Genomic DNA, 24,130 nt, shown 5'->3' with positions numbered 1-24,130 from the left:
TGTGCCAGCTGTGTTGTCCAGCACCACACACGTCAGTCGAGCAGGTTACAATATTTGGAAAATCTTTATTAAACATTTAACGATTATTTCTGAAAACAAATCACAAATTTTTTGAAGGGGTTCACAGTTGCATGAAGTAAAATTACTTTACAAATATAAAAGTCCCATCATCTTACAGCTATGGCTTCTTCATCACATGATGCAGCATTAAACCTCAAGCACCATGTTGGATTTGTGTGAACAGCATTTTCAGGCCTCAAGGTAAGCACACACTCTCATTAACCCTTTCTCAGAAAACTGTTGGAAAACGCCACTTTTAGCCTTCATAAAGCCACGGTTCCTCTGTGGTTGAGGGTCTTCCGTGATTGCATGCTCGTCGGCATGGAGCTCCACCCGTGATGGATGCAGAGCTGGTGAAAGGTAACTACAGCAGTCAACACTGTGGAGGAGCATGCTAACAAAGATGGTCCAGCTGAAACCAGAGCCTTCCAGCCTTGCACTCGTTTTTTTCTTGTCTTCTGCTGGAGGTTCTCCGTTTTGGTGCCTGTAGTTTAAGGAGGGCTCATCAATGGCCACCAAGATTTCGCTTTTCTCCACTCGTCCAGTCAATTCCAATGAATGTCAGACTCATGATCATGAAAATGAAGCCCAGAGAGGTGAAGCACGCAGCCTGGAAAAGCAAAGAACAAAGTCACTGCAGCATCTCCATCTTTCCTTCTCCTGAAACACTCTGTCTGGAAACCCCACCTGGATCTTTGGCCTGGAGTTCATTGGCTCCTGAGTCTTGGGAACAATGCGGATATAGAACAGCCCGGGAAGGATGAAGATCAAGGTGGGGGCAGTGGTGGCTCCTGCGCTCAGAAATGTCAACATGACGTTCACTTAGAAACGGCTCAGCCTCATGCAGTGCTTTCCTGTCTTTATCAAGACACAAGGCGCTTTGCCAGTGGGCAAGCAGGGCGGAGCTGAACCTGCGACCTTCTGATGGGCTGAGTTCACTCCACTACCTTTAGAGTTTATCTCAACTGTTCTCAGAGCCAAGAGTTCAGAGATATGGTGTCACCGTTGTGAACATCTGCTTGATAATAAACTGAAATTCAATGAACAGAATTAACGTTTTTGGCTCTTAATCCTATAGACAGGTCAGTCTGGAGCTACATGCACATTTGAGCCCAGTGAGACTGATAGAGCAGGGATACAGCTTTGTTTTGAATAATCCATTTATCAGAAACTTACGCAAAAAGTGTCTTGACCCTGAAGCAACACAGCGGTTGGAAAAAGACCTGTACTTTCTTCAGGTGGAACCAAATAAAACGGTGGTGGTGTTTTTTTAGCCCAAATTTTGGTGCTTCTTAGGTACTTCAATGGATTGAAATAATTTATTTTCAATCAACACGAGTTCAGTCTGTGAGGATGCTGTGATGCCAGGATTTAATCTTCTCCCCCACAAAATTAGGGGGTCAGACAGATGCTGAAAAAAATGAAGCGGATGAACCAAATGTTTGCAGCTTCAAAAACTTCAGAGACACTTGGAATCAAATACGTAAACTTAAGGTAATTTTGGCCCTATGCAGGGTTCAGTGTCCTGCCCCCGTGGGGGTTTTGTCACAAGCCAGCGTTTATGGTGAAAGTCTCTCAGTGTGTGGCCCTGTGACAGAATGGTACCCTGTTCAGGGTGCATGCATGGATGGATGCATGGGATCTTTGTGTCATTTAGGCGTTGATGTTTATATCTCACCAGTGATGCCAAAAATGTCTCGAATGTTGGGGACAAAGATGACCAACAGGTTCACAGCAAACAGCAGGCAGACAGCAATGCCAATGTGCCGAACCCAGTGGAAAGGTTTTCCTGGAAACAGCAGCTGGAGGAGGGCGCGGCGGATCTGGCAGAGAAAGAAAGACGTCCACAAAGAACCCAGTTATCTTTAAACCACAGCAAAAAGATTTGACAAACTAGATATTTTTAAGGGCTTTTTTGGATGCCTCCTTTACGGCCTTAGTTTTTTCATACTTATTTGAATTATAATATACTGAATCATCTTGAGTCCTTACAGGAAACAGCACCACAGGCACCGTGAGAGTCACAGCCACCAGGACGGCCAGCCGCACACACAGGATAAGGGTGTCCAGAGGGTCCACCTCGCTGTAGGTGTGAAGGAGCTCTGCCTCAGTGTGTTCTGCGTGCACACACACACACACACACACACACACAGTCATACATACACATGCATAAAAACATCTACATATGAACATGTTGACATGAACGCACACATGTACCGACACATGCATGCACAAAACATTGATACACACATTGACATGCACATATGCATGCACACATTGTTATCAATTTGTGTTTAAAGACGTAATCTAATTTTACACACAAACTCATGCGTATTCTTTCCTGAGACTGACCAAAAGTGCAGAGTGCACAACTTCTAGTCATTGTGGATTAGACAAGTCACAGTATTTAAACATCAGTCTATTGCTTCATTATTTCGGATTCCTTTCCACTTCTTGACGATAGGACAGAGTGGTGCTTACCCTTTGGCAATGCACTGGCATTAAACTGTGGTACAGAGTAAAGAGGTTTTTCTCACCGTAGAAGGTCAGATAGCCAAAAACAGCGGTGAAGAAGTACATGACGAACATCCCCAAGATGGAAACGTTGCCAATGTTCTGCATTCTTCTCTTGGTTGGGCTTCCGGGGAAAAACATGACAGACGTTTCAAACAGGAAATCATGGATCATTTAGAAATTTACTCACATTTTTGCGTAACACAGAAATGGAAATGAAGCAGAGTTAACGTTCAATTTAGGGTTCTACTTTAACTGTCTAAACTGAGGTCAGAAGTAGTGCATTCACAAAATGAAACCCCCACAGCAGTTGCGCATAGTCCACTTACTGATTGAATATCCTATTAAATATTTCCAAATACTCTGCTCTTTCTTATTCAAAAGGATTTTTATACTGATTTTGTCAGAAATTTTAGTTTTTGAAGAATCCAAATGTAAGAGAAATGGGAATAGGAATAATGAGCTGACCTGCTGATAGATATAACTGCATAAGAAAAGTGGGAAAGAACACTTTTCAACGTTTTCACAGGTTTTAGCTTTTCATGCATCATAGACAGAATTACCTTCTTCAGCCAATACATCAGCTGCAGAAAGACAACACCATTTCCCGTTTGCAGTGTTTTTACCAAACAACACAACCAATAAGACCCAAATATAAATGTCAGCACTGCTTTGCAAGTTTCTCGGCTCAACGCAGAACCATCAATCATGCTTTAATTTTTAACGGTGTCTATAAACCTCTACCTTTCAAATGTTTCCTATTGCTGTATTTTCATATTACCTGTTATTTTAAATCTACCTGGTGTCTTTTGAGGGCCCCCACATAATAAAAGTGATGTCTAATGTCCAGATTGCCACCAAACATGTAAAGCAGGAGTGCACCTTTTAAAAGCAAAAAGAGGAAATTGGGCTGCCTCAGATGTTGAGCTTTGTGGATGTTAGTTGGTTTCTTACTTGCTGAGTTCAGTGTAGATGGGAAGAACTTCAGGGTGACAGACGAAAGCGAATGCCAGGATGGGGATTGTGTATGCAGTCTGCAAATGAAGTCACAGTTTAAATTCCCCTGTCAGTCTTCTTGGAAGGCCATGAAGAAAATGCCCAGACTTGTTTGCTTTGTGACAGGATCTGCCTGAACTGAGCTGCAGGCCACACACGTGCTCCATGTTCTGAGGGAGCTTTTCCCTATGCACATGCACAGACACATGCACATACTTTTGTGTACTTGGGAATACTGGTCACACCTCCTGATTGATGGTGAAGAACTTGGATGTGCAGGTGCTTTCTGGAATGGCAGTGTCCACCGTGGAGTTGCCAAATCTTTCAAGAGGGCAGGCAATGTTGAATTTCTTGTAGATGACCTGATGTGACAGAGAAACAGAGATCCCTCTTTGTTTTTTCATAAGGGTTTCAGCTGTACTTCTCAGTTTGGTGGGTGACCAAAAGGTTGGCAGCTCTATTCAATGTTGAGACAACTCACGGCTGAGAGGAAGAAAACCATGCAGGACAGAGAGAATCCACTTGTGTAGCCCAGGTATCCTACAGAATGCAAGAATGTCAGCTCATGTAAATGTTTCAAAGCAGGCAGACAGCTTTGATTGTTATCGCTAAAAAATCTACAGTATTGCATTTTTAGGCCTGCGAGGTGAAAGGGCTCACCCAGGTGTTTCATTAAGGCCAGTGGTAGGATGATGCAAGTGGTAACGATGATAATCAGGTAGTTTCCATTCATGTACCAGTTTCTAAAGCAGAACAGAAACAGTTGACATGTTTTAATGGTTCTGTGTCTGCACACGCTAACCCTCCAAGACAGTTGAGGTGCTTATTGGACAAGTCTTTGTCACAGGCAATGACCTGCAGGGTGCTGCAGGTTTTTAGGTTGTCCAGACTCGTGGTGGGTTATAGTGAGGACCAGCTGCATCTTAAAGGGAGCACAGGTGTTGCAGTGAGGCTCATGCCTTGAGGGGCATAAAATGGAACATGCCATTGTTGTGCGTGTGGTGAGTATATCATGATATGCTTGTAAGGAAAATGTAAGTTGCACACACTTTATGCCTTTATGCCACACTCTAGTGATTATCAGTTCCAGCTTCATCGCTCTAATGGAAACCATATAAACATAAGGTTCATGGATTTGTGGGAATGTTTGCTGTTCCTGCATCACAAAAATCGAGTTGTCTTGGGCAAGATCAATACATATTGCAAGTTAATCTGTAGATAGGGAGCAACAATTGTGCCTTACTCACTCTGAAGGGGAAGTATGACCAAGAAACGTCTGGATTACCAGCGGCAACTCGTATTTTACAATGAACAGGTAGCTGGACATGGCTGCAGGACAGAGGAAGAGTGGTAACAACACACTCAAACAAGGACATTTGCACCTGTACTCCTAACAAAGCCTCACCTCCTATGTTATGTAGTGTTATGGTCACACCAGCTAAGATCTTCCCAGTCTCACCAAAAGCTCTGAGACCGAGCTGCTCATAAGCTCGGATACCTTAAGAGACCAGAAACAAGCAGTGGTTCAAAACGCAGACAGTGACGGGGATGCGCATGCACAGGCTGAAGGTCTTACCCACAACTCCAGCACTGCGCAGCAGCAGATGGATGGAGTAACAGGACAGGCAGGCGATGCAGGTCAGCAGGATCCTGGGAAAGAAACAAGGATGCATTCATGTGGAATGGACATTAACTTGAATTGCCTCTTCCCCATCAAACCTCAAAAGCAGTTTCTTTCACTGTTTTTGTGTCCCATGCAGTGAGTTTGTGATTATACTGCAACTACTATTATGAAACTGCATGGACAGGAACTATAATTAATAAAAGAGGACCTCCCTCACTACAACATCTGTTATTTTAATTTCAGACTAGATTTACAGAGGTTTGGAGGACTTCAGGAAACCACAGTCTGAAGAAGCCTGACTGTGTTACATTACTGAAAATCCCAGCCTGGGTCTGAGTGTAACTCACAGAAAAAGGATGATGCCAGTGTTTGACATGGCATATGATAGTCCCAGGATGCCGCTGCCCATGATAGCGTTGCTCAGGTTAAAAACAGACATTCCAAAGGAGGTTTTTCCTTCAAACTGTAAAAGAAAAGGCATATGCAGAGATTTATTGAATCCAGTCCGGTAATAGGGTGTCAGGGTGTCACAGACAAACCATCCAGTAGTTTTTGGGTTTGATATGTTGTCACCATACCAAGTTTAAAAGTTTAAATAAAAAAGTTCCAATGAAAGCTTTAATGTTGTTTAAATGATTTTAAAGTACAGGAGGATAATCCTGATAAAGTTTATGAGTCTACTTCACACGGATCTGCTGCTGTGTGACAATAACAGTGGGGCAACAAAAAGTATTCAGTCAGCCACCAATTGTACAAGTTCTCCAGCTTCAAAAGATGAGAGAAGCCTGTAATTTTCATCATAGGTAAACCTCAACTATGAGAGAAAATGAGAAACAAAATCCAGAAAATCACATTGTCTGATTTATAAAGAATTTGTTAATTATGGGGAAGATAAATTTTTGTTCATCTGTAAACAGGCCAGATTTCTGTCTGTCACAGACCTGTAACTTCTTCTGTAGAGGATCCTCTGAAACCTGTTTGAACTGGTTATCTATAGAAAGACACCTGTCCACAACCAAACAGTCACTCTCCAAACTCCACTATGGAGACCAAAGAGCTGTCTGAGGACACCAGAAACCAAACTGTTGACCTGCACCAGACTGGAAGCTGAATCTGCAACAGGTAAGAAGCTTGGTATGAAGAAATCTACTGTGGGAGCAATTATGAGGAAATGGAAGACATACAAGACCACTGATAATATCCCTCAATCTGGGGCTCCCACCCAGATCTCACCCCGTGGGGTCACAATGATCACAAGAACGGTGAGCAAAGATCCCAGAACCACACTTAACTTGTCATGAAGACTTCATGACAAGTTAAAAAAAAGTTCATAGCTTTAGAATGAAACCCAGGCTTGTGTCATACTCACATCTGTGAACTGCGGTCTTTTTGAATCTTCGTCTTTGTGCTGCAGGAACTTTTCTTCTTCTGGAAGAAGTCTGCCATGAAAAAACAAGAGCAGCATTCATTTTTCCCCACCATTTCAACAGCACTAACGGTGAGCCAGCAGAGTGAACTTAGGCCTACCCTCCTTCCAAAGGCCCATCAGCGTCATGGTGAGATCCATTGGAAAGCTTCTGCAGCTCCATGTTGTCTGAGCGTCAGAAGGCCAGCAGATAATCTTGGACTTAACAGGATGGTCTTGATGTGAATAGAAAAAACAAAAAACACATTTTTAGAATTACTGTTAACATGAGACATGCACTTTGACTTTTTGAGCAAGTGCTCTCACCTTCATTACATGCAAACCTCTCCTAAACTTGCATAATCACTTTCAGGGTCATGCGGTTGCTGGAGCCTATCCCTGCTACTGTTCGGCAAAGGGTGGTAACATCCTAGACAGGTCACCAGTTTGTTGCAATTCACTTTCATTACCTTGTACATCAATAAATAATTTAGCAATCACTTTGTCCACTGAGATTCACAGATGCATTTTTCAGTTTGGGCGCACTGTTGGGATAGGCCTCCTACCAGAAGATACAATAGCTGTCTAATCTGGGATTTAAACCTTTGACCAACATGTTTGCAGTGCTACTGTTCACAGTGTAGCACAGGCTCTTTTAAGCACATGGACAGTCTTGAGTGTTTAGTTACAGTGACAACTAGAAGTTCATGCAAGATGGAAACAATTCTATTTCATCCCCTCCAAAGGAAATGGTGTTTTTGGTGTTTTCAACATGTTCTTATGGGATTTTCTCATGATGGAGGACATGTATAAAGTAATTTAAGCTTAAAATTGCATTTCTGATTTTTCTTCTTAATTCAAATCTGGACGAATCAAAAGCAGAAGAAAAACTGCCGTTTGAAACAGCTCTCAGTGGTGACGTAGAAACTGAAATGGGCGGGTCAAAATCTCCCCGCCCTGCTCTATTCTGATTCATCCACTTACACCCACACCTCAGAGGTGATTTTCTGATGAACTCCTGCTGCTCTGCAGAAACTGTCCTAGAAAACAACACAGATCTTGGGGTTTTGGCTAAAAATGGCATTACCAAAATTAAAAGACCTTTGGGAAAACTTTGACAGTAGATCAAAAGATGACTGGAGTGGGAATCTTCTGATAGGTTTACAGGTAGCTTTGCCTCCCGGTGTGAATAGATAATTCACACTCATTCACAAGGTTGCTTCTCCAAACAACATATAGGCTACAGGAAGAAAATCAAATCCATCCATCTTCACAACCTGATGGATCCCTTTCAGGGTTGCTGGAGCCTATCCCAGCTACTGTTGGGTGGTAAACAGGTCATCAGTCTGTTGCAAGGCCACACACACAGTCACATGCACACCAAAAGGACAAGTCAGAATCTTTAATTAACCTATGAAGCATGTTTTTGGGCTGTGGGAGGAAGTCAGAGTGCCAGAAGCCATGAACACAAAAGCAGAACGTGCAAACTCCACACATGGTTAACCCTGTTGGGATTTGAACCAGGACCTTCTCAACTGTGAATTAAAGTGCTAACTACTAAACCCCTGTACAGCCTGCAACTCAAACCTTATAGAAGAACATGGTTAAAATGGAAAAATCTGCAAGAATTTCAGAATAGGTGTTAAAATGATCAGGAAAAACACAATAACCCAATGTTCCTGCTCATCATCTGCAAGAAAGGATCGGGATATTTGTCTCCAAGGATGTCCAACAGGTTGTTTTATTGCTGGTGTCAAATATAGAAACATGACAAAGAATTTCAGCTACAAGTGCTTTAAGTAAAGTTTAGATCACTGAAATAGTGCACTAAGTAGTGAGTAGTGAAGGAATTCGGACCCAACCAAAGTGTTAACTAAATGCTAAAATATATTTTTAGTTAGTTCCAATAGTGTTCACCTCACATTGGGTTGTGTTGTTCTTAAATTTCAATGGTGTGGTTGGGGGCATTAGTGGGCAAATGAATATCTGTGTGCGTGCTCATGGGCTGCAGGTTTCCTTAACTCTCTGAACCAAAGTTATGCGAGAACTGTTACAAAATAAGAGTTAAAATGTAAAAATGTTTGAAGGCTCTGTGGTTTTGCAGATAAGAGACTGTTTTGTGTTTGTTGTAGACATCAAACACAATCTTTTGGGCCCCATGTGAACAGACAGAGATAACAGCTGAGGCTGACGTCCCTGCCTGATCAAACACCAAGTTGGTTCCTCAAACATTGACACTGTGTTCCGCACCTTTCATGTTGACTTCCTGAGAGTAGAAGCACGTTTCAGGTGGTATTTTTAAAGGGGTCCCATCACATTATTACAATGACAAGTAAAGTATAGAAGTTCTGGCTAAACATAAAAAGTTGGTCAGTAATAAAACAACAACGTCGTTAAATGTTGTGTTTAGTGTGTTGTCTCAAAGTGCCACTGTTACCTTCCTGTTTTCAGGGTTTGCATGATGCGGTGCACCCACCCAGCCTGTGCTCCAATCACATTCAACATCTGTTTTGCAAGGACCTGCCTGAGCTGCAGAACTGTGGTATGGGCATTTGGTGTCAGTGATTATTACTGAGAACCAACCAGAATGAACTTTAGGATAATGTACAGTGCAGCCTCTGCCTGCCTGTGCCGGCTTCTGTGACGTTGTGTGTCTGAGTGTCCAGGTTCCAAGCCCAATACATGAACTCATATGGTCCCAACAATTAAACGTTTCTTTAAAGAAAGGGCATTTTGCAGGAACCACATCTGAATTAACAAATCAGAAACAGCATAAAATAAGTGTGTGCTTGGATTTGTACAGCTGGTTTGTGCCAGGTTATTGAACTATTTATATTACTTTATTTTATGTAATTTTTATTGAGGAACTCTATTTGGCTTTGTGGTCAAATTAGGATAAGGCAAAAACTACATGAGGTAGTTTTTGTTTGGAGTACTTTTTCTTGCAAGGTAAAAGTGACTTCACTCCTCTTGGATTTGACTTTATTATTATTTTTTACATATGGCGTATGCTTGTGTAGCAGGATGAGTTAATTGGGCTCCCAGGTGTAGGCACTCCAGTCCTGGTGCTGCTAATTGGCACCAGGCCACCTATATAGTGGGACGGAGCTGGCTTCTGCTCATTCCTGCCTGAGACTGCCTCCCTGGGTTCCTGCACCTGGAAGTGCAGTGCCGTGGATGTCACCACTCCAGGTCGTACAGCCGGTGGGCTTGTGACTGGGGTGGAGGCGAAATGGGAACGGAGCGCATCGCTCCGGTTCCTGGTGATATCCCCCACTGACTGTGTGATTGGTGGAGCCCGCTGCTGCTGCTTTGCTTTTATCGTTTTTGCGGTGATTTCTCTGTCCGGGTCCCACCCCCGCCACGACGGAACCGGTTGGAGCGAACGCCCAGCTCACGGAGACCTCGTTGCTGCGGCATCTCACCGGACTGTGGACGGCTCCCACCAGCTGATCGGCGGTGGTTGGGCGGCTTACCAGCGCCCCGGAACACTAATCATCTTTTTAATCTTTATTTTTAATTGTGTGTCTTTTATTGATATTGCCAATTTTATTCTTGTTTCAGGAGGTAGGAGGCCGAGGTGGTGGACTGCTGTGTCTGGTGGTGGGTCCCAGTGTGCTGTGTGGTTTCCCTCACGTGTGCAGTGGTTCACAAAAGGGTGTTTGCATTGTCTTTACGCTGTTTTTAGCCACCTCGGTAAGCTCCTCCTCCAGAACATTTTTAACTGACTTTTATCAAGGATTGTTTTATTAAAAGGTTTCTTAACATTTTTTTTAACTGAATCCTAATAAATTATATTTTAAAACAAAACCACAGCCTCTGCCTTGGTTTAGAGCAGGACCTGCACCTGCCTTACTTCAAAATATTTTCCTGGGGCTCAGCAGCCCCAGGTGGCGTTGTCAACCCGTTTTCTCGTGTTGCCACACTTGTATTGCGCTTTTCTTTCTTCATGTAGGCCCAAAGGTATTTACTGTCACAGTCCCATTCACCCATAAACACACATTCAAACACTGATGGTGGTGTAGGAACAAAAACTGTTCGGCTGCAATAAGTGTTCGGGGGCCTGACACTAATGATGACGGTAATCCCACTTGGACAAACCACGTAGCGTGGAGATCTCCTCGGGCTCTACATATTTCATTTCACGTTTCCTTTTGTAACCTAAAGTTCTTTTCCCTCATAAGTTGTGTCTGACATTATTCTTTGTGATGTTTATAAAGAGATTTTGTCACAACCCAGTTTGTGGCTGTTAAAATGAACTGGCTGCTCTGTGCGAGCGAACCGTGTCTCTGAGCAAAGCAGCTAGACTCGTAGCTTCGTGTTTGCAGGCAGAGGAGGGTGCTTTGTTACGGTGTGTGCTCTGGAGGAGGCTTTGGAAAAGAGGCTTTGGCTTTGGGGCGGTGTGTGAGCGGGCGTAGGCGGCTTTTGAATGAACAGTCCTGAGAAACCGTGCAAACCATGTGAATTTGTGTTTCCAGTCGGGTCCAGACAAAATAAAGGCTGATGTAATTCCAGTTTAAGTTCATCCATGGCTAAATGCTGTTAGCACATTTTAGCCTAATCCCAACCCTTATTCCGGGTCTGTTCTGCCAAAAATAAAGCATTGGCTGCACGGATTTAAAAAACTATAAGGGAACATGCACTTAATAATAATCATAACAATAATTAAAGCCCATTTAGAAGATCATCTCGCTCTATGACGGACCTTTGTTTACAACGGGTCTCATAATTTCTTTTTCTAGGATTGTACCATATTTTGTCTCTTCTACAATCGTACCGAAATTTGTCGGGACCAGTCACAATCTTACACATCATTGGACCAACGTGCAGCCAAGGCCCCCGAACACTTATTGCAGGCCGAACAGTTTTTGTACCTAGAAAAACACTGGTGCCAAACACCGGTGCCAACCTTCCACCAGAGGCAAAGAGGAGTTCAGTGTCTTGCCCAAGGACACTTCGACATAAGGCAGGCAGGAATCAAACTTGCAATATTCCAATCAGTGGTCGACCGCCCTACCACGTCCGTGAGAAGTGACTGAGCATGGGGCTGTTTTAGGGCTGCACGATATGAGGAAAACTCGCGATATGCGATAATGGTGATTAATATTGCGATAACGATATAATTTGCGGTATATAAACAAATATCAAACCAACCAAAAACATAATTTCCATTTCAATGCAACAGTATAAAAATTATACTCCAAATGACCCTTGTCGACATAGGAGGCAAACATAAACATAAAAGGGCTCATCTGATCAACAGCGTAAACGGGTCCTTCCGATTGGTAAATGCATAAAGGGATTTATTTCATTTATTCAATATTTCAAGCTGCCATGAGTTTGTTTTAGCACATTTAACCCTTGTGCCATCTTAGATGACCCCCCCCCCCTTCCATTGACGTGTTCTCCCTACCATGACAAAGGTGGATAAAGGTGGAAAGATTTCATGTAATCCATGGACACCAGTGAAGATCACAAATCATTGAAGAAAAAAGGTTCAGAGCACTGTCTAGTGGGTCTACATGACCCAACTCCCGATGTTAAAGTGCCTAGGATAGCACAAGGGTCAAGGTAACCATTTATTGCGATTTTCGCCGTCTTTTGCGGTGTGCATATTGCACAGCTTGATGTCGCGATAACGATAAATTTGCGGTATATTGTGCAGGCCTAGGCTGTTTCATGTAGGACAGTGACAGACAGCGATGACACAAAGTCATGTGAAAAGAACTAAGCAAGGTCCAAGGAAAGTAAGTTCAAACAGTTTGAATTTTCCAATACAATGACAGTAAGAAGAAATAGAGGACTAACATTTACCACTCCAATGGAGATGTGTGCTTGGACCAGAAGCATCAAACCAGTTTTTCAGTGCCACTGCTTGTTTCAGATACTCCTGGACAACTACTTTTCTAATGTCCTGTCAGGGTGTCAGGAGGTTGGCTCTACGTATACTACTTTTTGGTCCTCCTGGCTTTCCGTCCACAAATCATGCCAGTGGCATTCTCTTGTATTTATACATTGCTCTGATTCAGTCCATCAAGTTGCTAATTTAAAATGGTTATTAAGCAGGTTCCAGTCTTTATATCAAGTCAAGTCCATGCCATGTCCTCTTCATATTTCTGACCACGAACAAGCCTCTGACCCTGTAACTCTTTCTTGGATGATTGCTATCAAATATGAAACAGTTTGTTGACTATGATCTTGGATTCTCCCTGTGGACTATTCTCCACGGAATCTTTCTTCATTTGAAAAATCATCACAACCACAAAGTGAAAGAGAGCCCTTATTTCAAGAACGTTCCATTGCCAGGATGAACTGCAGATTCCTCCAGGACAAACAGGGGTGTCACCTTCTGTTACCCATCAGCCATACTAGTGTCAGTCCAAGTTTATTCCCACATGATCAAGTTAGACTGACTTCTTTCCAGTGACCTCCTCTGAACTCACTAGAAGTACTTACCTTGGCTCCTTAATCTTCGGTCATTGGGAGATTCAGTTGTGTGGTGTTCCTTCTGCTGCTGGTGGTTTTCCCGTCAGCCTCAACTGCGTTTTGAATTAAAACGTCTGGCTTGTCCATTTTACAATCATGCTACATGAATTGTTTAGACTGCAATTCAAATCCTCTACGCTGCAGTCATTGTTGGAGTCATTTTAAAATTAATCTAGTCTTCTCCAAAATCCAACTTAACTGTTTAGTCATCATCTTTGTGCCATCCAAGGACATTTGTCACATAACTTGAATAATTGTTGAGAGAGGACTGTTTTGATGGAGTTTCATCTGGATGATTGTCTGATATTTTGCTGCACCATCCTCAGATGTAGTTGTCTTTATCTGTCTTTCTGTCTCAGATATCAGCAGAGCCCTTTTTCAAGCCTGCATCACTTCTGCTGTTGTCTCACTGTTGTTGTTCTCCACAGCTCTGGGTGTCTCATATTTTGTCCAGTCATCTTCAGCATCAAACTTGGGACCAGCTGAAGTTTAAGTGGCAGTTATTTGTTACAAGTTCCAAGATGTTGATTAGTATTTGATCTCTAATGTCTTAATCTTGCTCTGCGAAGGTCAGAAGAAGCCACATTCCGTCTTTGTAGAGAAAGAATGCACCACTGTCGTCCAGCTCTCAGATGGTCTGTAGATGTCACAGAGGAGTTGAAGCTGGCGGTGAGACTGCACCAAGGATCAGCTTTGAACTCTTTCTTGTTTCTGTGGTGATGGACAGACTGACAGATAAGAATAGACAGGAATCACTGCGAATCATAATGTTTGCAGATGACTTTCAGATCCGTGGGGAAAGCAGGGAGCAGGCGGACAAACATCTAGAGAGGTGTAGGTTTGCTATGGAAAGGAGAGGAATGAAGGTTAGCTGTAGAAAGACAGAGAATCTGTGTGTAAATGAGAGGAACTGCAAAAGAACGATGGGGTTACAGGGAGCAGAGGTGGAGAAGGTGGAGGACTTTAAGCAATAAGTAAATTTTGTTTTTGGAACTGTTCTTCCCTTAATGGACCAAGTGAGAATAGAGCAGAGAATTGTATCAACAGCTGTAATTAGACTTCATTTAGCTTTAAACCCATCAAACCAGCCTGGTCATACAAGGATCTGTAAACAAAAACTCAGAATCTTTACACTGATTAATGACCAATTACTTTCTATATGGATGGAGGGGAGTTTCTTTACCCAAACTCCTCCCAACCAAGGGGCTGGCTGTTAGTTTTCTAACTTGTTTTTTATCTTTCTGAGAACATCAACTGTCCCCGTGATCCTCAATTTGAAAACATTTCAAGAAAGAAGATTTTAAGTCCAGATGCCAAGACTCAACCTGAAGACCACATGTTTCTAGAATTGAGTTCTATTTTCGGTGAGTTTCTTTGGCTTTTAATCCCTACTTCTTGTGGAATTAAACAGTTTGGAATTTATTCAACTGTAAGACTACCTTCTTCCAGTTAGAGCTCAGAGAGTTTTAACCCATTTAACCCTCGCAACCCTGTGTCTCTTCCAACTGTACCAAAAAGAAACATGTATAATATCCTTTAGAGGTGGGGAACCCTAAAATCTATGACAAAGCAAGAAAAAAGGACTTTAAAAATGTATTTACTTTATACAAAACAAAAAGTAACATTACAAGATTTAAAGCAGTAAATTTACTACCTTGTGAATTTATGACTTTAAATCTCGTGAATTTACGAGATTAAAGACGAAGGAAGCATACGGAGCAGCAAGTAAACAGCAGAAAGCAGCAGAACAGACCGACTAAATTTAGTTGAACAGGTGAGCTGAATGTTTATTGATATTGTTCCAAATGGTTGGAAGCTTCTTTGTTTGATTTACGATTTATTAATGTTCTATTTATTGATTGTTGGCTTGCAGGATCTCTGCAGCCGTTGATGAAGCCCTCGGTGTCCCTGCAGCTGTCCACCTGAATCCTTTCTTCCTCCATCTCCATCAAATCTCTAAGTGACATTTCCTTCTGAGGAGACGCACTTTTTGGTATATTAAGGGTTCTTATGCTAATATAACAGACTATTGTCAGTCCTCTTTGTTGTTTTGTGTTGAAACGAGACATTTCCTTTGGAGGAGGGGGCGAATGTAACACTGCTTTGGTGTTCTGTGCATGACAGGTTCATGAGGTAAGGTGACAAATGGACTCTTTGGTATTTGAAGGAAAAGGAAAATAAAGTAGTGGTCCTCTACACCCAAAGGTATCTCTGAGGTCCTTATTTTACTTATGAAACCCTGCATTACCAATACCGAACCGCGGAAAGCTGGCTAAACTAACAATTATTTGATTTTGAGTCGCCAAAAGGTTCAGAATCTGTCTTTTAAAGTCAGTTTCAATCACTGACACGCATGAACATTAACAATTATCCATCTAACACATTCTCTTGACGTCCTGTGGATTTCTGCTTTTATTGTCTTCTTCCCTTGCAGCTGACATGATTTTACTTCAGTGTGGGGTATTTTAGGAAGACCTGGTGTACTACTGAAGACTTTCATAACTTTGTTTTCTCTCTCTGTTTGATTTACTTTTGTTTTGGTGGCCATTTTGGAGCCGCCATCTAATCATTAACTCTGATTAGACAAGGAGGAGTTTTCATCTGTTTTTACCACTATGGGGGAGACTTTAAAAACTATGGGCTCTTGTTTATTGGTTAGGAAAAGACAGAGAGTGATGTCGAGAGGAGGAGTAAAATAGCCAACGTGGTTGTTGTGTATTTCATAAGTCTTGTTAGTTGTCACACACCTTTATGGGTGAATTTTTGTCTCTGCACTTGACCCACCTCCAGGAGAAGTGGTAAACCGCAGATTTGGCAGCTTTTACTGCACAAATCTGTGATGGGGAAGTTGAAAAGCAGGCTTGAGATTTACTGATTTCTCCATCTGCCTACCTTTGTCTGCAGTCATGACCTTTCCGTCATGAGCTAAAGGAATGAATAAATGAATGAATAAATGAATTTGTTCTGCAGGGTGGCTGGGTTCCTTCTTGGAGACAGAGCGCTCAGATACAGCTTGCAGGTGTAGCCGTTGCTCCTGCAGTTTAAGAACAGCTACGGCATCTGTGTTATATGTTTCCTGGACACATGTCCAGCTGGTAAGGGGCTCTGGGGAATAATCAGGACACGCTGGAGTGTAAAAAAAATTATTTTTCATTTAATATCGAGTTTTAATCCTTCAGGGAGTTATCTTGTTAATAACGCAGCACCTTTGATTCAGGTTATGTTCTTATCTTCAGCGAGCCATACATATATACAAACTCCTTTATCACAGCTTTAACCTTTTTTTATATGCTATGTAGCGTTGTTACATTTTTGTCCATTTCATTCCTATTTTTTCTCTAGTTGTTTGCGAGACGGTCCTGTGAAAAGAGTTAACACTTTGGAAACATGAACACAGTTCCTGAGATGTATTATGTTATCTTGTTCCAAATGTTTTCTAAACCGTAATGGAAAATGCTGTAATGCAGGAACAGGTGATGAATTCAGGGAAAGGGTATTCCCTCAGTAAATCTTGGATTGATACTCAGCCATAGTTTCAATTTGTGTTAGTACGTTTATGTGTCCGCAGTTGTGTGTTAGAATGTGTGTATTTATGTGTGTGTTAGCATTTATCTGTGTTCACGTGGATGTGAGGCATGGACTACTACTGTATTACGGTTTGGTCTGTTTTTGTCCAAAAAAAGATCTTGTGCTGTTTTTCAGGAGGGTTAGGGTCTGACTCTGATCATTCAGATGTTATCCTCTGGTTTCCAGCTTCTATTTTAATTGTTACGAAGTTAAATCTTCTTGTAAACTCAGCAAATTCTGAGTCAATGTCTGGGGGATCAGTATGGTATAATAATGCTGCTTGAGTGTTGGCCTGAACAACCAGAGACTGTGTGTGAATGAAACAGTTTTATCTCCATGAGAATAGTGCTGATCATTCCACGTGTGTGTTCAGCTGCACGTGGCGGTTCTGTGGTGGCCTTGATGAACTTTTGACATCATATCCTGCCTTCTGTATGCTGCAGAACCCCCCACCCTCACACCCCCAGACACACTCCTCCAAAAAGATATCTGCTGAAAAAGAAGTTTTCCTCAAAAGTCCCTGTGGACTCCTCAGTCCTAAAGAATTCTTCGTCCCACGTGTCTGTTGACACTGTTAACTTGTTTAAGTGCACATATCTTACAGCGTGATCCTGGTTACAGTCTAAATTGTACAGTCTGGGACTCTAAGTGGGTGGAGGGAATACAGAGTGTACAGTGTGTGCCTAAATTAGATCCTCCCCTCTTTTCCATACATGGCCTGCAAAGTTTTACAGTTTATACAGAAACTTCTTTCCGTTTGTAATTTTGTAACACCAACAACATACAGCATCTATTTTTACTTCAACAGTTTTGTCCTAACCTTTAGTTTGCATGAAAGCATGTTCTAAAATCATTTTAAAATGCAAAAACAATTCCTCAAGAACTTCTTCACGACAGAAATCCATTGAGAAAATGTGAATAAAAATGAAAGAAAGAGGACTTTTATATTTTAATTCAGCATGTTCCCACTCCTAATGTCAGGAAGCGTGGAACCTGGTCTACTGCTGCCTCACGACTCGGATAAAGCTGTCAGAAGCTCAGCCTCTCCCTGAGCAGAGCCCTGAAGCAACCAAACATGTGGCAGCACAGCTCTGCAGCCCGGACAGCAGCACAGACTCACCTCTGGACAGTCAGCTGATGTGTGGCTCGGAAAGGGGTTAACTCCTGGTGTCAGGGGTGCAGTCTGGGCAGGGTCCACCGTAATGTTGGGTTGTTGTGGTGCCCAGCTGAGAGGCACAGAGGGTTTCAGGGAGAGGCTGCAGAGAGCAGGCAGGGGAAGGAGGAGGGCTGTGGTGAGCAGGAGTTTTGGGTTTCTGGTGATGTCACGACAAGGACACTCCTCTTCCTTTCCAAGAAAAAGGAAAACAGAAACAAGTTCAGTGTTTGTCTGCTAACGGATTGCTGTGTGGGGGATTGAAGACCACTGTGGTCTGCTTAGACACACTGCGCCCATTCAACTTTCTCTATATTTAAACTGTCTGCCCACTCCCAAAACAAGGGGAGGTGATCAACTCTGAGTTGCATAAGAAGCTGGTTGCTCGTGGGCAGTTCTGCTCCACAAGCAAACTAGAAATAGGGAGCTGTTTTGGATCGCTGTGGAAAAGTTCCATGGAAAGATAAATATATGAACTGCTGCTGGATGTGGTCTGAGGTGAACTGCAGCAGATGGTCCAACAAGCACACGTTTTACTATCAGTCTTGTTTTCTTTACAAAACTAGTTTGTCTTCAGGGTGTCTTTGTTTGATGGGTCTTGTTTTCCAGACCTGAACGTGTTACATCAGCAGTTTGATCATGCTATTGTTATTAGCTGAAAATGCCTGTTTGTATGTTTAGCTCTGAGGATTTGGTGTCTGTGGAGATTCTCAGTCATTCAGGTGATTTTCTCACAGGATTCTGTTCTTTAAAGCAAATTGACGTTAAAGTTTAATCTAGAACTCAGGAGTTAAACCTCAAACCTTGAGGAACAACTTTCTACAAACGTTCCATTTAACCTGCCACTGTAGCGTCTCAGGAGCAAAACACATCTGATTCAGGTAATTGACAGGAAAAAGGGTGGGGTTGTCAGAGTGTCAGAGTCTGACACCCCTGACAAGAAGATGTTTGCCTGCTCCTCTTGAGTCTTATTCTGTGCCTTGCTCGCGCTAAGAAGGTTCACTGAAAAGTGTTTATGACATATACGTAGATTGTTGGGATAGCAGTGAAAAGATATGTAGATCACATTAAAATATGTTTTAATGAGCCTAAATTCATCTGCTCACATTTCAGTGAGTTGCTGTGTCTCATCGTTGTGGTGTTGTCATTGTTTTAAAGAGAATTCTGTTAAGGAACTACTAGGTAGCTTTTAGGATGACGTCACAGAAGCGAGTACAGTGCAGTGGAACACAGAAAGGATGTAAAACGCATTTTCTGCTGTGTTAAAACAAACAGCCGGACCCTTTTTCTGTTAAGACGACAATCATTGCTTCACATTTGTGCACGGCTCATTTGTTGCTTCATTCCTACTCTGTTTACGTCGGCTACGAAACACAAGAAAAAAACAAAATGAGAAGAAAAGAACTTATCAAGCAAATCACAAAAAGACCAGCAGACCCGAAGAACAGAATCCTTCATTACGTGTGTTTAAATTTAACAGTAAATAAATTATCTAAATTCTGTGAAAATAAATTTTCCAATCAAGAAATTCATTGTTTTGTTGAAAGCTGAAAAATGTGTAATTCTAAGAATAAAATCTTTGTACAGCCACTGGTTTAACTTTAGGAAGTCCATCGTGTGTTTCTGGCCCCCCTGCCATCACATCGTTTCCCATTGCAGGGACAGTCAGTCCAAAAGCACTATTGCAAAATTAACATGTTGCTCATTGAGAGGTCCTTGGTTTTGAATTTGCATTTTATAAATAAGTATGTGAATTTAACCTATTTATGCATGAATTGTGTTAAAACAGAAGTTAATACTTTTAAAACTTTGTCAATAATCATTCATTTTTATGTTATGATTATCAGTAATCCATCTTCTATTCATGCTGTGTCCTGCAGGGTCACGGAAATAGCTGGAGCCTTTCCCAGCAACTCTAGTAAAGAGGCAGAGTATACCCAGTTCAACAGCCCATCACACACACTTCATAACCCTTGTGCTATCCTATGGGGTCAAGATGACCATTGACGTGTTCTCCCTACCATGACAAAGGTGGATAAAGGTGGAAAGATTTCATGTAATCCATGGACACCAGTGAAGATCACAAATCATTGAAGAAAAAAGGTTCAGAGCACTGTCTAGTGGGTCTAGATGACCCAACTCCCAATGTTATGACCCAACTCCCAATGTTAAAGTGCCTGGGATAGCACAAGGGTTAGAGTCACAATCTACCGATGAACCATGGTCTTGGAAGGAAGAGTAGGTAAAGGAAGGAAGCTGCTTGGAGCCAGATGGGATCTGAACCTTCTTGCTGTGAGAAAACAGTGCTGACCACTAGACATTAGACAACCATGGAGCATTTTTTCAAGTCAGGTGCACAAAAGTTTTAAACTATGCTTTGCAAAGGCCTGCGGTTCAAAGAATCATGTGTTTTATAATAATGGATCAGTTGTGTTGTGGTGAAGTTTGGTGCAATTTCAATAAGGAAGAACTACTTCTCTTCCGGTCAGCTGGGTTCTTCCGTCACTCACTCTATACGCCATTCGTCAATTCAGCTTTCACTCTAAACTGCGACCAGATAAAACTCATGATAACATTTCTGCTTTTAAATTCATGAATGTTTATTTCTAGATTATAGACGGTTTTGTCGGCCCTCCTCCACCCTGTTCTCCACCTAGACAAATACTATGTCGTGGACTGATCTCAACCACCATCAGCGTCTAGACTCCAGCGTTTATCTATCTGTGCTCTGAGCTCATCCTACTAGGATCAAGAGGCCATTGTCCCAGAGCCTTACAGCCAAAGGGCTATGAACTATTTCATGCACATTTTTGTGTTACAAATAAATATTAGTTATTCACATTCCTAAGATCTCTCCTTATTGAAGTGAACTCAGTCTTTTTCTTGGCTGCTTTGTCTAAAAGTCTAAACTTAAATCCTCTCTTTCAATTGTCTCTGTTGTCCATGTCTCCCTCTGTCACGCCAACCTTTCTCATGTCTGCTTTACAACAATGCCTCTGTCCAGTCTCCTGTTTGTGTCATGGCCTGTCAGCTACTCCCTCCTCCCCCCTCCTTCCTGTGTTGGACGCGACCAGCTGGATCCACTCACCTCATCTACACCTTCCTTCATAAGCTCCTCCTGGATCATCAGCTGGTGCCAGTTCGTTGTTCCTCCTATGGTGCATAGTCTGGTCAGCTCACGTTTTTGTCTCACGCCTCGTTGTCTTAAGCTCATGGTATTTCTCGCTCTGCCTCAGGACGTAAACCTTCTGGATCCTCACCTGGTCGCAGTCCTCCAACGCAGCCGTCACGCCGCATCCAGAAACCTCCAGCCAGCCGCCTCTCCTCGCCTTGGTTCAAGCTTCGCCTACACCGTCTCAAGTAACCTCCAGCCAGCCGCCTCGCCTCGTCTTGGTTCAAGCCTCGCTCCTGCCGCTGTTTCCCCTCAAGGAGAATCCAGCTCAAGATTCCTCCAGTCAGCCCTCGCTCTCTTCCTGGAAGAAAGTCCTGTCAAGATCTGGTTCTGATTAAACCCCTGAAACTTACTGTTGTGTCTAAGCCTCTTTCCGGGTTCCAGCATCTGGGTCATTTTTGAACTCGCGTCCGAATCATGACAGTTTGGTCTCCATTCCAAACGTCCTCAGCTGTCAGTGTGCATGTTTCTGAGACCTGAGACTGGACACGCCCCTCACGTCCCTACTCTGCTGCTATGACATTCACCTTTCAGCTCTGTCTTACTGTTGTGTCGCATTCCTCCTGAAACTTTTCTCTTCACACATTCTGTTTCTCCCCCTTCCCTTTCCTGCTAAGTGCAGAGTCCAAGAAAATGGCCCAAATCCTTCTTGACCCAAACAAAATTCCTTTAGAGGCGTAACAGATGTTCCATTCATCCTATCATCTATCCATCCTCCAAACCCACTGAATCCCTTTCTGCACCCCAGGGTTGCTGGAGCCTATCTTAGTAATTGGGAGAGAGTGGGGTACACCCTGAACAGGTTGCCAGCAAGTTGCAGGGCCACACAACCACACACTCACATATAAGGACAATTTAGAGTCACCAATGAACCTGTTTTTGGTCGTACAAACTCCACACAGAACGGTCCCAGCTGGAATTTGAACCATTTCACTTTCACCACCATGCAGCCTGCGTGACAGCTACTAGTCGTCATAAATATCTTCCCTTTAGTTGCAGTTGCTGAAACTGAAACAACTAGTGATCAGGTTTAAGGTGGAATCCTTGTTATTCCCTTGATAATCATTTATGATCTAAATCATGTCAGAGGGACAAAAATAAACTAATAAACTAGGGCGTAACAACGAATCGATGGATTGGTTTCTATTCCTAGGATCAAACCAGATCAATCTGTCTGAAACAAAATTGAATCGAATCCACTAAAACCATTCAAAAATTGCTTTAAAATGAAGTAAATTGATAATCGAATTGAAATCAGAAAATACTGAATTTGAATTCGAATCAATAGCCACAAATATTCAATAAAATCAAATAGTTGTTCAAATATATTGTAAAAGCCCTAAAATAAACAAATAGGTGAAGAAAACAGCATCAGTAAAAAAAATATCTTACACTAGCCTCAGTTACATGCGCAAAATATCTTGATCGGATCAATGGTCGGATTAAAATTCAGCCGTGTACATGGGATCAGAAAACCTTTTTCCGATTAGATCAAACCTTCACATGGTCTCACTTTCATGTGAATAAATAATTTGGGCATGAGCAGTAGTGTTGAAAATACCGGAGGAGGTAATGAGTCCCACTGTTAACAAACTGCTGCCATACATTTATGCAGCAGCTCTGTAATATACGAGATGGTCTTCTAAACGTGCTTTTATTAATGTTATGAATATTATGAAGCGCCTGTTCGCTCATCATTTTATTTTTAATGCGTGTGGTCAGTGCTTTTTTTGTGGAAGAACGGAGCTGGAAGAAGGCTAACACGCGCCAACAACATTAACCTTTGATGAAAATAGAATCCATGCAGGAAATGCTGCAATCTGCATCTTGGCTGCACGTAAGTATGTGGAAATAACATCAGCCTTTATTTTGTCGGGACACGACTGGAAACACAAATCCACGTGATTGTTTGAACGGTTTCTAAGGACTGAGCGAAATCTCTGCTTTGAAAAGCTCACACACCACCCTAAAGCTGCTGTGTGAGCTGGAAGTCCGAGCTCTGGTCGGACACACGGTACTCCTGAGTCCGGCAGCCGCTAACCCAGAGCGGCAGGTCGGATCGCAGTCCAGGGTCTCCCACACATAACAAAACAACAAAACACACACGTAACAAAGCATCCTCCTCCCCTCAAACACATATATAAGTAGCCGGCCTGTCCTGTTTGAGCTCCAAAGCTTTCTCTGAAGCACCGTCTATGCGTGACGTAAACCAGAGCAGTAGTGACACACGATCAGAATGAACGATTGGATCAACAATCTGCATAACCCACTTATATTGATCGGAAAGAAATTTTGATCCAAACGAGTCTGATCGGGTATTCCCAGAGTATTCCCAACGGCGTGTTTACATGATGCATTTTCTTCTGATCAGGCGTTCTTTCCGATTACTTTTATCCATGGAAACGCAGCTACTGTTAATCCATCACACACACATTCACGCTGAACTCACATCTCTGACAGCCTTGTTTGTTATGCTCACATTCTGCATTGCATCAGCAGGATGGAAATAACCTGAAGCATGAAGAGGCTCCAGTCCCACATCTGTAAGTAGAACTGGTAAAACTCTGAGGTAACACTTAGTTACCTCAGAGTTTTTGCTTTTTCACACCCATGTTACATTTGTTTTCTGCTCATCTTCTTTCCAAGAAAAGACCTCCACACTCCTCTCATCACATATCTGACAGTTCTCAAAATATGTTCTTGTATGCATGTGAAAACACATTTTCAGCCTCTTCATAGTAGCGCCTTTCTGCGAAGGCCACATTTGCATTGTTGCCTTGGTGACATTGAATATCATAGAAGTGTTGAAGGCAAGATGGAGCTTCAGTGTTACAATAGTTTGCTTTTGAGTCCTGAGGGGTCACTTCGAGTAAAAAAGGTTAAGGGTCAAACAGGTAAAACTGGAGAAAACTCCAAGATGAAGACTCGTTATAGAAAAGGACGACCAGATTCAAAACAAGCAAAAACAAACAGCCCCCTCCAGTGGCCAGAGCAAGAACAGGAAGAAACATTTCAAAATACGAGTTAGTGGACACCTCCACAATCGCCTGGATCAAGAACTACCTGACCAACAAATTATTGCTCATTAGAAGAAACGAGTCAACAGCAGGAGTACCACAGGAGAATGTACTCCCACCCCTTCTTTTTAACCCC

General features: G+C 42.5%; 1 protein-coding gene across 4 annotated transcripts; it reads right to left on the bottom strand.

Moving 5' to 3' along the window:
• Positions 1-45: 45 nt before the first annotated feature.
• On the bottom strand, positions 46-21,426 carry slc38a5b (solute carrier family 38 member 5b). Of its 4 annotated transcripts, XM_078950061.1 has the most exons (19): positions 21,171-21,426; positions 21,066-21,110; positions 20,894-20,958; positions 17,773-17,997; positions 6,722-6,835; positions 6,564-6,633; positions 5,542-5,657; positions 5,147-5,220; positions 4,976-5,068; positions 4,818-4,899; positions 4,231-4,313; positions 4,052-4,110; positions 3,816-3,932; positions 3,529-3,608; positions 2,598-2,698; positions 2,053-2,177; positions 1,739-1,883; positions 748-851; positions 46-670 (listed from the first exon to the last, which is right to left on the bottom strand). In XM_078950061.1, exons 5-19 carry the CDS (start codon positions 6,781-6,783, stop codon positions 566-568), a joined length of 1,416 nt encoding a protein of 471 aa, XP_078806187.1. In that variant the 5' UTR covers positions 6,784-6,835; positions 17,773-17,997; positions 20,894-20,958; positions 21,066-21,110; positions 21,171-21,426; the 3' UTR covers positions 46-565. The 4 variants fall into 4 exon arrangements, with proteins under 4 accessions (XP_078806187.1, XP_078806186.1, XP_078806188.1 ...); XM_078950060.1 differs by lacking the exon at positions 20,894-20,958 and having other exon boundaries at positions 21,171-21,273; XM_078950062.1 differs by lacking the exons at positions 20,894-20,958; positions 21,066-21,110; positions 21,171-21,426 and adding an exon at positions 13,056-13,813 and having other exon boundaries at positions 17,773-17,905.
• Positions 21,427-24,130: the final 2,704 nt, after the last annotated feature.

This window comes from Oryzias latipes, chromosome 7 (genome assembly GCF_053564925.1).
Source record: "Oryzias latipes strain Hd-rR chromosome 7, Olatipes_Hd-rR_3.1".
NCBI classification, from domain to species: Eukaryota; Metazoa; Chordata; class Actinopteri; order Beloniformes; family Adrianichthyidae; genus Oryzias; species Oryzias latipes.
The sequence above is the reverse complement of the archived record's forward strand: the minus strand, read 5'-3'. Positions and strand labels throughout refer to the sequence as shown.

Coding starts and splice junctions, on each gene's coding strand:
- slc38a5b (XM_078950061.1), bottom strand. CDS start 6,783: ATGGAGCTGCAGAAGCTTTCCAATGGATCTCACCATGACGCTGATGGG. Junction 5,221..5,541: donor ACTGGCATCATCCTTTTTCT/GTGAGTTACACT, acceptor TTTCTTTCCCAG/GATCCTGCTGACCTGCATCG. Junction 1,884..2,052: donor TGCCTGTGGTGCTGTTTCCT/GTAAGGACTCAA, acceptor TTTCTCTGCCAG/ATCCGCCGCGCCCTCCTCCA.